Here is a 14573-nt window from a genome sequence, read left to right as displayed (position 1 = left end):
AGGGTAAGAAGGTAGACGGCGGTAGCAAAGTCAGTGGAATGGGTGGTGAAGGTAGAAGCGGATTCGGAGGGGGGTTTGGAAGGAAGCAGAATGTTAGGGTGGAGAAGAAATATGTCAAAGTGGATGGAGGTGGAATTGGGAGTAAAGATGACTGGGAGGTGGGGATGCCGCCGAAGACGATTAAGCAGTACCAAATGGATCTGAAAATGCTCAAGGAGAGCATTGGGACGGGTACCGGGAAAGCGATGAGTTTGTGATGGGGGTCTAGTGTGGTGTGGTAGTTTGGTAGCTGGTAGAGAGGGGATTAATGGTTCGATATGTAAGGGTCCTCGTTGGCTAGCCGAGCATGGAACCATGGTTAACGTCCTCGCTTTTCGAATATATTTTCCATTTTAACTTGTACATAAGAAAGCATCACCGCAAGCATTCCCCTCGCTTCTTACATTTCTTCCACAAATACCACAGCAACATTACCCCAAGACGGTTTCGCAACACCGATTTAGAAGATGTCCAATATGTCACTCCAACCACTGTGGCCAACGCGCCCACAAGCAATCCAAGTAGATCTCACCATGACACGAGAGCTCCTCCGCGTCCTCTCTCGCGGTGGAAACGGTCATCCTCTCCACCACGACTCCCTCTACCAGTCGACCTACCTATCTAGCGCGATGGCCTCACAGCTTCTTTACGATTGGCCAGTCCGCCAGGCTCGCGCGCTCGCCCCTCTCTTCGTCAGTCTCAAACAGAGATATGAATTACAAGCGAGGCACTACCGAGCTTGGAGGATGTTGGTCACCAATGGCCTTGCAACGGAGGAAGCGATTCGTCTTCCGATTGATGAGCGCAGTCCGGTGAATAAATCTGCCGTTTGGAGGTTGCTTGATAGACTCTCTGCTTTCCCGAAGTTTGGGGCGGTGGATATATTGGAGGTGGGAGGGTTTAAGTGTCAATGCAAGAACTGCTCTAGAATGGCATTAGCGTTGAAAGAAGAGAGGGGTGATGTGTTTGTGCAGCCAGGGTACTGGTTTGCGGCGGTCGTATTGAGGTCGTATTGCGACATTGAGAGTGCAATGGAGGCACTGAAAATATGGGGTGGGTTTGGAGAGTGGAATGCGGGCCATACATGCTATGTGCCTGATGAGAAGTTGAATGAGGTGCGGGTATATGTTGAGAAGGTCGAGAAAGAGGAAGACAACCTTGACAGAGGAAGCATAGGTACACTGTTCGGAGAGGAGATCGAAGAGGCAGAGGACGATGTTGAGAATACCGAAGATATCGATGACATATCTCGACTACGAACCGAAATCGACAGTGAGGGCGAAAGTTCCACAGGCATCGAAACACCGCCCTCGACAACCGAGGAGCTTGTAGATCCTACACTCACGCTGTCGCCCATACCGACACCATCAGATCCCTGTCCGGAATACTGTCCCTCTCGCCGCCGTCGCCTCCGCGATAACATCCACAATCCGAACCACTCATCGTGTAGATACCACTGCCACAATCCACACGCCTCCTTCGAGTTCGAGCCAAGCGGCGAGCAAGTCGGCTTCTGGCTTCCTCATGGACTGCAAGATGCACAGGCACGGAAAGAGTGGGCAGTGGCGACTAACAAGAGAATGAGGGACTTTAGGATGGCATGGAAACGTCTGTTTGGGAATGATTCTGCGGGTGTGAAGGCAACTATAGAGGTTCAGCGGTGTGCGTGGGATTTCGTTAGAGCGGATTATGGGTATGGTGAGCGGAGGAATTGAAAAGTTGCTTCTGAGGTGGTTTGCGTATGTAATGAGTCGTAGAATACGATAATTGAATGTCGCGCAATATGTTTCGGCCTGAGTATGTGTTACCTAGTGTTTAGTCCACTGGAAAACCTATCCAAGGTTGCGTGACGAACTCCTCGTCTCCGTCAAGACTCTCAACTCAGGCGAGATATTTGCAGCTACCGATCGAAGAATATTGAAATCGTTGACTATCTCGGGTAGCGTGCTAAATGGAGAGACTCCCGAGGTCGATTCGGAGCTCGGTAGCGCGTGGCCTGGCCGGCCGCCTGCAGAATTTACCCGCCGGACATGAACATGCTGTTGTGTACATTCACACCCCGCTAGGATGTGCCGATGTGGTGGTTCAAAAACGTCTCATAGTGTATCGTAGTACTCAATCGCTCTTGCACCAAGTGCGATCCAGCACGTTGCCCCTCGCTGTGCTCTAGCTCAATTAGTGTCTTGGCGTCATGTCATCCTCACTTCGGCCGAGTCCGCATCTCCAGTCTCAACTCGCTCTTTGCGACACCCATCTCAACATTTGTACATCATCATCGCCCGCATTACCTAGATATACATGGAACCCCTTCCGGTGGCTCGATCCGTTCTTTTGAAAAGGAGCGTGTCCCTCCGTTCAGCCGCAAGCCAATCAGCCATGTCGCCAGGGTATGGGTGCAGTCGCAATCTCAAGAGGCCTGCTTCGCGAAGTCGAAGACCCTCGCTTTCTGACAGGCGAGCGTCACGCCATCGCGCTACAGGCGAACTGAGGCTTTTGTCCGACTAACCGACAAGGAAGACCTAACTCCAATGATGCGGACCGCTCCCGGCACTGCTTTAGTCTGAAGATCACATCCCAGCCTCGCCCTAAGGCTTGATACTTCCTGCGTACTTGATCAAACCTGTATTGCGCCCCGAGGCTTTGGGTAATCGCCGTCTAACCTAACTACTGGACTCGAGCAGCCGTTCAACAAGCGGCGCGCAACTTGAACCACCTCCGGATCAGTCAACTCCTGAGACAACGCCGTACACGTGGCTGTGTTGGTGTGCCCACTCCACACCAGTTGCAGCACACGTACGCCATCACAACGATAGGCCACATGCTGTGCCTCTTCGAGCCCTCCGCAAGGTTGTAAGGCTGCGCAGGTAGTTCCTCGATTGCCTCAGCAGAAACACACGAGGTGTCGAGCGTTCTGTGAGGTAATGAAAAGCTCTTTTAGCCGGCATGCCAGCCGCTTTATGCTCAACGCGACATTGCCACTATGGTCTCCCAACTCCTATACTTTTGCGCAGCTGCATGTGGCACAGCTCTGTTGTGCTACTCATCACGAGAAGAACCGCACTGGCGGGCCCGTACCTGATACGCTCACCCTGCTTCTTGCTACCCGCGCCGCTCACCCCACATTCCATACAACATGTCCGTTCTCGCAGTAGTCGTCGATCGGCCTCTGCTCAACAGCCTTTCTAGCGTATGTCTAAGACGATGTATCAAGTCATTTTGTCGGACTTGAATTGGACGCCCATCGTTCAGATCATCACTTGGTTCACTCTCGTAACTAGTCTTCTGGCGTTCTTGACGCATGCCGGCATCAAGTTCTACGTGTTTCGGACGTTGACGATCGAGTCATGGCTGGTACTTGCAGCCTTGGTAAGCGGAGCATCAACATACTCAGCAGCATTTGCTAATAAATATTGCCAGATATTTTGCGTCGCACAATCTGTCGCTGTATTGCTACAAGCACACTACGGTTTCGGGAAACCGATCGCGACCTTGAGTGGATATCAGATTGAGTCGAATCTCAAAGTAACCTCCTACCTTCGCTTGAGTACCTGGTCCGGAGCGCTGATATGAGCGAAGAGCGAATATGCCGCAATGATACTCTTCATTGTCTCCCTCGGCTTCTCGAAGCTTGCTGTCGTAGCGTTCGTCCATCATCTGACTCCATCCGAACTCCACCGCAGAATCAACTTCGGCGTCTTGGCTCTTATAATCTTGTGGCTGGTTTGTTCTGTGTTGGTCGCAGCATTCGAGTGCCGGCTGCCACGGCCATGGGACAGAACATTGGATCGGTGCATCGACCGTGTCAGTAGTCTACGCAGATGCGTAGTCGGCTTCTGGCTGACGTTAGACAGTTGACCTGGTGGAATACCGTCTCATGCTTCAATATCATGACAGAGATCGCGATCGTGGCCTTGGAATTAGGCATCACAGCGCAACTTCACATGCGACGGCAACGGAAAGCAGCGGTCATGGCCTTGTTCTCATGTCGGTTACTGTGAGTACGAAACCCTACACATATCTCAAATACTGACAAGCAACACAAGAGTTCTTGTTGCTGCTGCGGTTCAGCTTAGCTTCTTCAATCGCGACAGCACCAATTCCGCTTTGAAAGACGATATGACACTCGGTTACTGGCGCTCGTCTATCAGCAACCAGATTGTGCAATGCTTTGCTATCGTCACTACATGTCTTCCGTATACCAAGCTATTCATGGAGGGTTTTGAGTCTGGACTTATGCGATTGGACGATCTGCGCCGTCGAGGAGAGCAAACCTCCAAAGACGACAGCAAAGGATACCAACTCATGGACATATCGCGATCGGGACGCTCCGAAAATTCCAGACCCTCATACAGCGGGCCGGATAGGAGCATCCAAGTATCGAAGAGTTGGGCAGTGCAAGTAGAACCAGTAGCCCGCATGCCGGCTACAACAATACTGCAGTAAATCTATATCTATAGTATGTAACACAGTCCAGAAAGCACAAACCAACACATGCAAAAATTGGCGCGGCATTTCAGAAACGCACACCCTTGCTGTACCCTCGTTTCGCAGTGCAGGTGGCACGGCACGCAGCATATGCGCCTAGGTTTCTTCCAGCAGGTCTTCCGGATTGGGACAACTGGTGCTACGATCCTATTGGTGAACAGGCTATAGGTCAACGGTCAGGATCATTACGAGGATCATCTCGGCTACAATGTTGTGCATAAGCGGCCCTAGTTCTTCATCTATGCGGCTACTTGGTTCTAACGGCAACTCGGTTCTTTCTCTTTATCCTTCTGCTTGTTCTCTCTTTCATCTCCTCCATCATCGGTTGTCTCACGAGTTCCGCTTTTATTGCTGTATCGACTTTTCACTTGTAATCGTATTGGTGGCACGATGGCGTTCTCCTTGACTAAATCCAGTGAGCCGGAACTAAACACTACAAGGCCACGTTCTAGCGACAAGCACGATGATCTTGCCCTCGCAAGATTGGGGAAAAAAGCTGTACTGAAGGTATGTATCCCTCTGCATTGATCACGAACATGGCTGATGCAAGTACAGCGTCGCTTCGGCTTCCTATCTATCCTCGGTTTCAGCTGCACCGTCTTGATCACCTGGGAAGGATCTCTTGTGTACGTCGTACTACCTCGTACTACACGTTGACACGTCGCTGACAATTCCTCAGGTTGTTCCTGGTCGGCTTCCAGAAGTGAGTACACAGCATGACACAACACATCGGCCATGAGACAGTTGTGCTGAAAGAAGCAGTGGCGGCCCCGCTGGTGTCATCTATGGCTACCTCATCGTATGGCTCGGCACCGTATCTGTGTTCATGGTGCTCAGCGAGCTTGTTTCAATGTACGTCCGGCTTGAAATCCGCGTTCTACGACGAGGAGACAATTGCTAACCCACTTCAAAGGGCGCCTACATCTGGTGGTCAATACCACTGGGTGTCCATGCTCGCACCAAAAAGCTCTCAAAAGCTGTTGAGTTACATCTCAGGTGTGTAAACGTTAAACTCGACGATCTCTATCGATAGCGTGTGCTAATGCGACTATCCCGCAGGATGGCTCACTCTCTGTGGCTGGCTAGCATCACTCGGGTCCGGCGCTTTCCTCACCGGTGGCCTCATTCAAGGCCTTCTCATGCTCTGCCAACCCGATACCTATGTCCCTCAGAACTGGCACGTCACTCTCCTCTATTGGGCGATAATCGCGTTCTGCGTCTTTATCAACATTGCTGCTGGATGGCTACTACCCAAATTCGAAGGAGCGCTATTGGTCCTGCATATCCTTGGTTTCTTCGCCATCTTGATTCCCTTGCTGGTTCTTGGGCCACAGGGTAATGCGAAAGAGACCTTTACCACGTTCGTAAACATGGGACATTGGCAGACTCAGGGATTAAGCTTTTGTATTGGCATTATGGGGAGTGTCTTTGCGTTTGTTGGCGGTGATGGGCCGATTCATGTGAGTGTCTGCCTACTTTAGATCAACTTCCAGCATCCGGCTTCGCAGCAAGACACTAACACATCATTATAGCTATCCGAGGAGATTCAAAACGCACAGATCGTCGTACCTCGCTCCATCATGACTGGTATCGCCATCAACGGCTCTCTTGGCTTCGTCATGATGGTCACCGTGCTCTTACGAATGGGTGATCTCGATACTGTACTTCTAGAGAACCCTGCGTTCCCGTTCATGGCTATCTTCCACCGTGCCGTTCAATCACGCTCCGGCGCCGCCGTCATGGCATCCATCGTCATGGTGCTGACGATCAGTGCGAACGTGGGCTTCTCCGCATCGACGTCGAGGATCTGCTGGGCTTTTGCTCGAGATCGGGGTCTACCTGGATGGAGAACCTTGAGCAAGGTATGCATACTTCAAAGCCCTGTATTTGAAAGAAAAGTAATATTAACATCAACCAGGTCAGTGATCGTACATCCATCCCCGTCTACGCCGTAGCCTTCACAAGCTTCATCGCCTGCCTTCTCGCACTAGTAAACATCGGATCCACTACCGCCTTCAACGGCGTAATCTCCGTCGCCATCGCCGGCCTCTTCTCCTCCTACCTTCTCACATCCTCCCTCCTCCTCTACCGCCGCTGCACCGGCGCCATCCTCCCACCCAGCGAATCCTTCGACACAGACAGCCAATCCACAACCAGCGACGGCATGGTTCGCGCTGTATGGGGCCCCTGGCGTCTTCCTGGTTCTATAGGCATCGCTAATAATGTCTTTGCCTGCGCCTATCTTAGCTTTGTTTTCTTCTTCAGTTTCTGGCCTAGCTTTGCGGAGGTTACGCCTGCGAATATGAATTGGGCGATTTTGGTAACAGGTACCATAGCGGTCATCAGTGCGGTTTACTATGCGGTTTGGGCGAGGAAGACGTATCATGGGCCTGTTGTTGAGATTGATGAGCGCGATTTCAGTGGGAGGGTTAGTGTCGTGGAGCAGCGTCTTGAGATGGGTAGTAAGTAGATGGGTTGAAATAAGTACACTGTGTCGTACGTGACTGGTAATTAGGGCATTTTGATAACAGAATTGAGTGTGTTTAGTCAAAAGTCCAAGATCTCACAAAAAGATCGTTCTTATCATCCTTCTTCCCGTAGGTGTCCCACCATAGGGCTAGTTCAGTGGCCTTCACATACCCCACTCACTCCAATTTATCATCAACAATCTCAACCCTCACACCATCCCCAAGTTCCTCTAAAAACGTCCTGCGTATCCCCTCCCTCTCCCTCTCCCCCACACCAGAAACATCCCTCAACACAACCAGCTTCAATCTCGGCAGTCCACAAAGCATGATATATTCCCGAATCCACAACCATCTCCCCGTCGGATAATATTCATGGTCCGTAACAACCAACTCAATCCTGTTCCTCTGCCCAATCGTAAACCTGTGTAGCATAGAGTGGAAACCCGCGAGTACCGTTGCGCCGAAAGTGTTGTGGATGAAGGGGTAGTAGGCTCCTAGGTCATATCGGATTTGGCGGCAGGTGAGTGGAAGGTTGATGGCTAGCTTCTTTGGGACGGGATGCATTTCCCAGGTTTTTTGGTGGGGTGGGCGGCATCCTAGTCGTTTCTTCTTGTCGTTGCTGGGAAGGGTTACGAGGTAGATTTCATGGCCGCCTAGGGCGTAGTAGTAGACTTGGTTTCGGATTTCGCTGGGGAGGCGGAGGAAGGGTGAGTTCAGTTGGTTCTGTGCCGCGATGGCTTGGTGGGCGGCGGAGATGGTTTTTGAGGGTCTTGGTGACATGATGGTGGTGTTGGGATTGAGGAGAAAGTGGTGTGGAGGAATATGGTTGAGATGTAAAGCAATATAACCCTATGTGAGAAACACGTTTTTTCGAAGAAGACAGTCCTAAGAGCATGACCCGTGGGTGGCCAGACTCATATTTCTCGGAATGAGTCAGTACCAAAGTATCAATACAGAATACCGAATCAACAGCTGTGTATTGAAAAGGCAAGACATACATATCCGTACCCAATAGCAGGCACAAAAAGCCCACTTATCCTCCCCCGGTATCACCGAGCACCTACCCTATCCTGTCTACATCTATCTTCCATCTTTTCTCGGCCTGCTCGATATGGGCATCTCAAAACTTCCTCATAGCATCATTAACCAAATCCGCACCAAACGTCGCTCCAGCCCCGTAAACCGCCGCATTCCCAAATTTATGCGCTAGCTTACTCGCCCATTCGTGGTGCTATCTTTCAGTCAGCTTTCCCAACTTGCAAACGTCACTTGCAGACTTTTCCCCTCTTCTCTTTCCTGCCTTCCAAAACCATAGTCTTGATGTAGCAGGAGGCATTGATTGTAGGAAAACAAAAGCGTACCTTTGGATGATTCGGATTCGCCGGATGCGCCGGATCCTGCGCTTGTTGCGCGACGAGCGCGGGGTTGAACTGGTTTCCGCCATCTACATACTTGGGATCGATGTATTGGGAGGGTTGGCCATTTGGTTGCTGAGTACACATCAGTCAACATCTGCTCTTAGTCTCCGTCTACAAACTATACTCTTCCACCTCTTGAGCCCGATGATGAGACAGGTAGACAAGGCAAAGGTAGGAAAGATGTAGTAGAAAGCATACGTACGGGTAACTGCGCCTGGATAGACTGTAACTGCGGCGGGGCCAAAACACCGCTTGAGACGAGATACTCCAGTTCCGTCTTGATAGTGCTGATGGAGCGGTTGATCTGTGCTGCGTCTGGCATTTTGATGGTATGCTCTCTTTTGAAACGACTAAGAATAAGAGGAAATAATAGATGGGGTTATTAAAAGGGAAGTAGTGAAAAGAGTAGTAGTTCACTGCCAAGTTAATGCGTGTTGCTTGGCAGAAAGCTTGATTGAGATACGATCGAGGCGTCGATGGTGGGGGGTGGGGGATGTGCAAGTGACGTCAATATTCTAGACTGCTGGTTCCGTCCGAAGCATACACACAGCTTTTAAACCATACGAGATAGAGTTCGATGTATAACTTTCATTCAGCAGCTTTATACTAGCGAGCATGATCTCGCATCTCTATACGATATACAATTCTATAGTCCTTCCCATCCAACAATATCGGAACAGGGTATTTTCTATGGACCTTCTTTCGGGACGCCAATGACAAGAGATTTCGTAGCTATACACGACAAAAGTAGAGAAGTGGTCTTGCTTGATGAGTCTTTGCTTTTCTTACTCCTTCTTCGCTTCAGCAGGCTTCTCGCCCTTGCCGGTGGGGTCATCCATCTTCAAGGCGCGCTCATCCTGTTCGGCACGCTCGGCGCTTCCACCGGCGGCATCACCAGCGCTGGCCTCGGCTTCTTTGCTCTCCTCTTCGGCCTTGGCTTCCTTTGCCTCCTGTGCGTCCCGGGCAGGCTTCTCATCGATGTCCTCGTGGTCCTTGGGCGAGGCTGTGGCCTTGTTCTCAACGGTCTCGGTTTGCTCGTTCTCCTCGTTGATGAGTTCTTGCTGCTCTTTGAGGACCTCAAGACGCTGCTTGTTGGTTGCGGCACCTTCGGCGTTGCGGACCTCGAGATCCATTTCGTGGTACAGCTCCTCAGGGATACTGGAGAGGACGGCTTCCAAAGCATCAATTTGAGAGGTCATCTCGGTCTCCTTGCCCTGGGCGTAGACGAACGCGTTGGAGAGCACGAGGAGAGTTGATGGGACGCCGTGCTTCAGGCGGAGATCGAGCCAGCTAGTGAGGTCGTCCCGTAACCGGCCAGGAGAGACACCGTAGGTTCGTAGACCGCGGCTTGCACAGGCAGTCTGGAGCTCGGGAACTGAAAGGCTTTCAACGCCTTCGTAGGCAATGGCTCGGTCGTCACGCTTGATCTGGCGCATGCGCACGCGGACCTGGTAGCGCAGGAAGTTGTCTGTACCGAAAGAGGTGATGTTCATGTAGCGGCAGATGGAAACCAGCTGAGGGCGAGACAAGTTGTCCAGGGTGAGGTCGTCCTTGAAAATCTTGCACACCTTGATGATCTCCTCTGGTGTTGGCTTCTCTCCCGTGGTGCGCACCTTGCGGAAGAACTCGGCAAACTCCTCTGTCTGCGCGTTCTCAGCAGAGACAGGCAGGCCAGTCTCCTTGAGTGTTTGACGAAGGAAGTCGCTAACGTCCTTTCGGGTCGCTCGGAGCGTCTGGGCTTTGGTGTCCTTGGCCGACTGACCCTCGTACGTGCTGGGCAGCATGTTGGGGAAGAGCTTGAGCGCTACAGGGAGCAGCAGTTCGGCGAAGGGGACGATAACGAAGGGCAGGAAAGGTACCAAGCGGGCCAGATCCTGTACGGTACGTTGCAACTAGGTCTGTTAGTAAAATTCGCAAATACTGGCTTCAAACACGTACTTGTCGACGCTCACGGCGGGTAAGCTCGTACCCAGCTGCCATCTTGAGAGCGAGTTTTGAGCTAATCCGGACCTCGAAGCCCAGCAGCTTGGTGCCATCCCAGTAGTGGACCAATTCCTTCTTGACCTTTTGCCAGACGGTCAACTTCTTCTTCTCTGCGTCCCTTTTGGCCAGAATCTTCTTCTCGTCCTTGGATTCAGCAGCCGACTTGTCCATCTTCAGCTCGCTCAATGTTTGGACATCTTGCGCGGGTGTCTTCGGGTTGGAGGTTGCGCCAGACTTGGGGATGATGGGGTCTGACTTCTCGACGGACTGTTTTGATTGTTGCTGGGGCTTGAGGAGGTGCTGGTTGGCCTGCTTGGGGTCGAAGCCAGGAGGCGGGTAGTTTTGCGCATTGTTCGATGTCGACTCAGTTTGGAGGGCGCGTAGCGGAATGAGGATGCGAATGGCGGGTGAGTTCCTCAGCATAGGGCGATGAGCTCTGGTAGTGGTTCTGATGCCCGCTCGGAATACTGCGGGCGCTGCCCTGGAGGCAGTGCGACCGGCGTACATTGCGCCGGGGGAAGTGTAGGGAGTGACGTATATGGTACAACGATTAAAGTAGTGTGGGTAGTGAATCAACAGATGAAGGGTAGAAAAGAGAAGGCTGTGTGTGTGTTGGGAATTTGATGCAAGGAGTGTGGAGTGATGCAGCTCTGAGAAAATGGGTTCCTCTGACGTTGCGTCTTCGGACTTAGTCTCAGGGACCGCCGGGCGATCTGCTGGGTCAAGCTTGGTCGCCACCAACGGGCGCATAAGCCATTCGCCTGACGCGCATCATGGTGACAGCTAGGAAGATACCGGATGGACGCATGACATGTGCGCCATGGGACGCTACAGGCAGGCAGCAACATGTACCTCGGATTTGTACGAAGAGACGTAAGGGCCAATGGGTACTCTCTCTGTCGGCATATTGTCGCCAATTGGCCGAGGCGCTGGGGTCTCCGATGTCCGCAAGAACGACAGCGCGGCTTGCGAATGGCATGCCGTGAATGCTGGGCCGTCCCCTCACTCCACGCCTATCCGACGGTAATCGTCCCTCTCCCATCTTAACCCAGGTTCCGCGTCTGGGCACTCCATAATTCCTCCTGTCACTTCTCTCCGTACCCTAGTTCCGATCCTCCATTTCATTCCACACAATTTTCGCCATGGATTTGTTTTAGTAACTACGAGCCCTCGGCGGAGCCCTCGAGCTTTATTCACCGTACCGACCTGGACTATTCCCAGCAGCATATTCCTAGAGTCGCCTCTATAGCATAAATCAGCGACAACACACATCACAACAATGACTGTCCAACGGTTGTCCAAGGCCGCCAGGATCATACTGGTCGGCGCGCCTGGCGTCGGGAAGGGAACTCAGACGGAGCGCATGATGAAAAAATTCCCTGAGCTCTCGTCAATCAGCTCTGGCGATTTGCTGAGGAAAAATGTTCGGGAGCGGACACCTCTCGGTATGCGCGTTGCTCTCTCCATACCGACCAATGCTGACTTGCGCAGGCATACACGCCGAATCCACGATGAAGGCTGGCAAACTAGTACCCGACGCCATGATCCTGCGCCTCATCGTCAACGAACTCACGAACCGCGGTTGGATAAGAGACAACGCTTTGCGGCCATATGCGCTCAACTTCAGCTCCATGGACGTGCCAGAGACGACGGTAGATGCAGTCATGATCCCCTCGGCAGTACGGGCTCCCCGCTACACCTTCTCCAACAGGCCGTCGGCTTCATTCATACTCGACGGTTTCCCCCGAACCGCCGTTCAAGCGATCCAACTCGACAACATCGTACCTATCAATATGGTAGTCAACCTCAACACCCCGAGTGACATCATCATCGATCGGATATGCAACCGCTGGGTACACGAGGCATCGGGACGTGTCTACAACACGACATTCAATGCGCCAAAGGTGGATGGCAAGGATGATATCACGGGCGAGCCGCTGACACAAAGAGCGGATGACGACCCAGAGGTGTGGAAGGCGCGGTTGAAAAACTTCAAGGAACACAGCGAGCCTCTGCTGGAGCATTACGACAAGCTTGGCGTGCTCTGGACGGTCAACGGGAACAGCAGCGACGAAATTACCCCGCAGCTTTTTGAAGAGTTCAGCAAGCGCTTCGGCGCCCATGACGATTGATGAGTTTTCCATGTCTCGGATTAGGTCTTGGTTGGTTAAAGGTCACTTACGATACCTCTGTTTTCTCTCACTAGGGTGGGCTATGTTTGGCGGCATTTCGGTGTGGACGCGGCAATTGCGCGTGTTTGTTAGACAAGTCGCACTTTCTCCATTCACTGTAGATGCTTGGTGACCCTCCATGGTTGTGGCGGTTAGCTGCACTCGTTATACACTATTAATCATTCTTGCGAAGCTCGCTCACTATATTATGGTTGCTGTAAAAGACTCTCATTCGCTTTATAGGAGCGCCGACGACTTTGAAGCCATGTACGAGCGCGTCAGGAATCGTGCGCCCACCTTGGAGGGCGCTAAGCCCGGGTACCCAGCCGACGTCACCGATTCACCTCCGAGCTGTCCAGCACAGCCCACGCCAACAAGCCCGCCGTACCAGTTTGACGATCTGCTCGACGACCCAGACTACGACCAGATTAGCGACTTTGAAGAGCTTGAGAAGAGCCGCCTCATACACATCCGCGATCCACAGGAGGTCCGTAGACGCGCAATGGCGGCCGACTTCAGCGAAGGGCGCCTGGAGACGTTTGTCGGCAGCCCGCAGAAAGAGCTGCCAGGCACACCAAACCAATATGTCTCGTACCTAGTAACTACAAAGGTGTGCCTCTTGCTGCAGCTCCACTATTCCTACGTGTTCGGGGTCTAACAAACATCCCCGCAGTCCGACTTCCAGTCCTTCCAGAAACCCGAATTCTCCGTCCGCCGCCGCTTCACAGACTTCGTCTTCCTCTGGAAACAGCTCTCGAAAGAGTACCCGCAATGCGCCGTCCCGCCGCTGCCCGACAAGCACAAGATGGAGTATGTGCGTGGAGACCGCTTTGGCCCGGACTTCATGCAGAGACGCGCCCACTCGCTGCACCGCTTCCTCAAGCGGATATCACTGCATCCAGTGCTACGGAGAGCGGCCCTGGTTATCAACTTTCTGGAGAGCCCGGACTGGAATCAACACATGAAGGGACGGTCATCAAGAGCTGCAAGCGGCTCCGACCAGGGCGGCGGCGGCTTCGTGGACGCTGTCACAGAAAGCCTCATCAACACCTTTAGCAAGATTCACAAGCCGGACCAGCGCTTCATCGAAGTTGTCGAGCGTGCCAACAAGCTCGGCGAGGATCTGAACAATGTGGAGAAGGTTACCGTCAAGGTAGCCAGGCGACAGGGTGATCTGGAGACCGACTACGCCGATCTAGCGACACAGTGCCAAAAGCTGACGACCATGGAACCTGCGGTCGAAGGGAACCTGACATCCTTCGCTGCTTCTGTAAATACAACCTCACAGGGGTTCAAGTCTATCCGCGACCACACAGACCAGAACTACCTCACTAGTCTGCGCGACATGGACGCATACATCCAAGCCGTCAAGACACTACTCCGCACACGAGAAGCCAAGCAGCTCGATTTCGAGCAGCTGAGTGAGTACCTTGCCAAATCTGCCGCGGATCGGGATTCGTTGGCTAGCGCGACAGGGGCCGGCATGGGTGCGTCTGGCTTCCTGCGATCCAAGGTAGAAGACTTCCGGGGTATCGATCACGACCAAGCGCGCCGGCAACGGGTCCGCAAACTGGAGGTTGAGATTGAGCGACTCACGGGCGAAGTTGAGCTGGCTAAGAAAAACAGCGAGGCCTTTGACGAGCATACCGTCAAGGAGGTACAGGACTTTGAGCGCATCAAAGCGGTCGAATTTAAGGATACTCTGGGCGATCTCGCCGATGCGCATGTCGACTTCTTCCAGGGCACTATCGAGACGTGGGAGAAATTCCTGGAAGACATGCGCAGGGAGGAGGACCAGAGGAAGGCTGCTGCGGAATCATAGAACGATAACCGACGCGGACCTGCTTTGAAGGAACGACCGGCGCCCACGCCCGTTGATGCGCCGTCCGAGTTGAGGTACAGATTTGGAAGTTTTGAGTGAGTGAGCGGAAGGCAGGGTGAGCCTCCACGTGGCAAAGCTCAGTGTAAAGAGCTTGTACAGCAGTTGTTCTGTTGGCATTTGTATCTAA

At 52.7% G+C, this 14573-nt stretch overlaps 5 protein-coding genes across 5 annotated transcripts; 4 read left to right on the top strand and 1 right to left on the bottom strand.

The window, feature by feature from the left end:
- Positions 1-1070: 1070 nt before the first annotated feature.
- J4E83_008074 (uncharacterized protein) lies at positions 1071-1754 on the top strand (the record flags this gene model as incomplete). The annotated part of the gene is made up of 1 exon (XM_049334971.1): positions 1071-1754. The coding sequence occupies one exon, from the start codon at positions 1071-1073 to the stop codon at positions 1752-1754; it is 684 nt and encodes a 227-aa protein (XP_049185815.1).
- A 1474-nt stretch (positions 1755-3228) lies between these two features.
- On the top strand, positions 3229-4482 carry J4E83_008073 (uncharacterized protein; the record flags this gene model as incomplete). Its single annotated transcript, XM_049334970.1, has 5 exons — positions 3229-3405; positions 3457-3561; positions 3616-3840; positions 3891-4033; positions 4083-4482. The coding sequence occupies 5 exons, from the start codon at positions 3229-3231 to the stop codon at positions 4480-4482; spliced, it is 1050 nt and encodes a 349-aa protein (XP_049185814.1).
- Positions 4483-4914: 432 nt separating this feature from the next.
- Positions 4915-6994, top strand: J4E83_008072 (uncharacterized protein; the record flags this gene model as incomplete). The annotated part of the gene is made up of 8 exons (XM_049334969.1): positions 4915-5031; positions 5080-5150; positions 5204-5227; positions 5287-5376; positions 5438-5520; positions 5584-5984; positions 6057-6386; positions 6443-6994. The coding sequence occupies 8 exons, from the start codon at positions 4915-4917 to the stop codon at positions 6992-6994; spliced, it is 1668 nt and encodes a 555-aa protein (XP_049185813.1).
- Positions 6995-9195: 2201 nt separating this feature from the next.
- J4E83_008071 (uncharacterized protein) lies at positions 9196-10816 on the bottom strand (the record flags this gene model as incomplete). Its single annotated transcript, XM_049334968.1, has 2 exons — positions 9196-10302; positions 10349-10816. 2 exons carry the CDS (start codon positions 10814-10816, stop codon positions 9196-9198), a joined length of 1575 nt encoding a protein of 524 aa, XP_049185812.1.
- An 856-nt stretch (positions 10817-11672) lies between these two features.
- Positions 11673-12525, top strand: J4E83_008070 (uncharacterized protein; the record flags this gene model as incomplete). Its single annotated transcript, XM_049334967.1, has 2 exons — positions 11673-11838; positions 11885-12525. 2 exons carry the CDS (start codon positions 11673-11675, stop codon positions 12523-12525), a joined length of 807 nt encoding a protein of 268 aa, XP_049185811.1.
- Between the last annotated feature and the right edge of the window lie 2048 nt (positions 12526-14573).

This window comes from Alternaria metachromatica (assembly GCF_023757995.1).
Source record: "Alternaria metachromatica strain BMP 0045 chromosome Unknown scaffold_22, whole genome shotgun sequence".
Taxonomy (NCBI): Eukaryota; Fungi; Ascomycota; class Dothideomycetes; order Pleosporales; family Pleosporaceae; genus Alternaria; species Alternaria metachromatica.
This window is presented reverse-complemented; position numbering and strand designations above follow the sequence as displayed.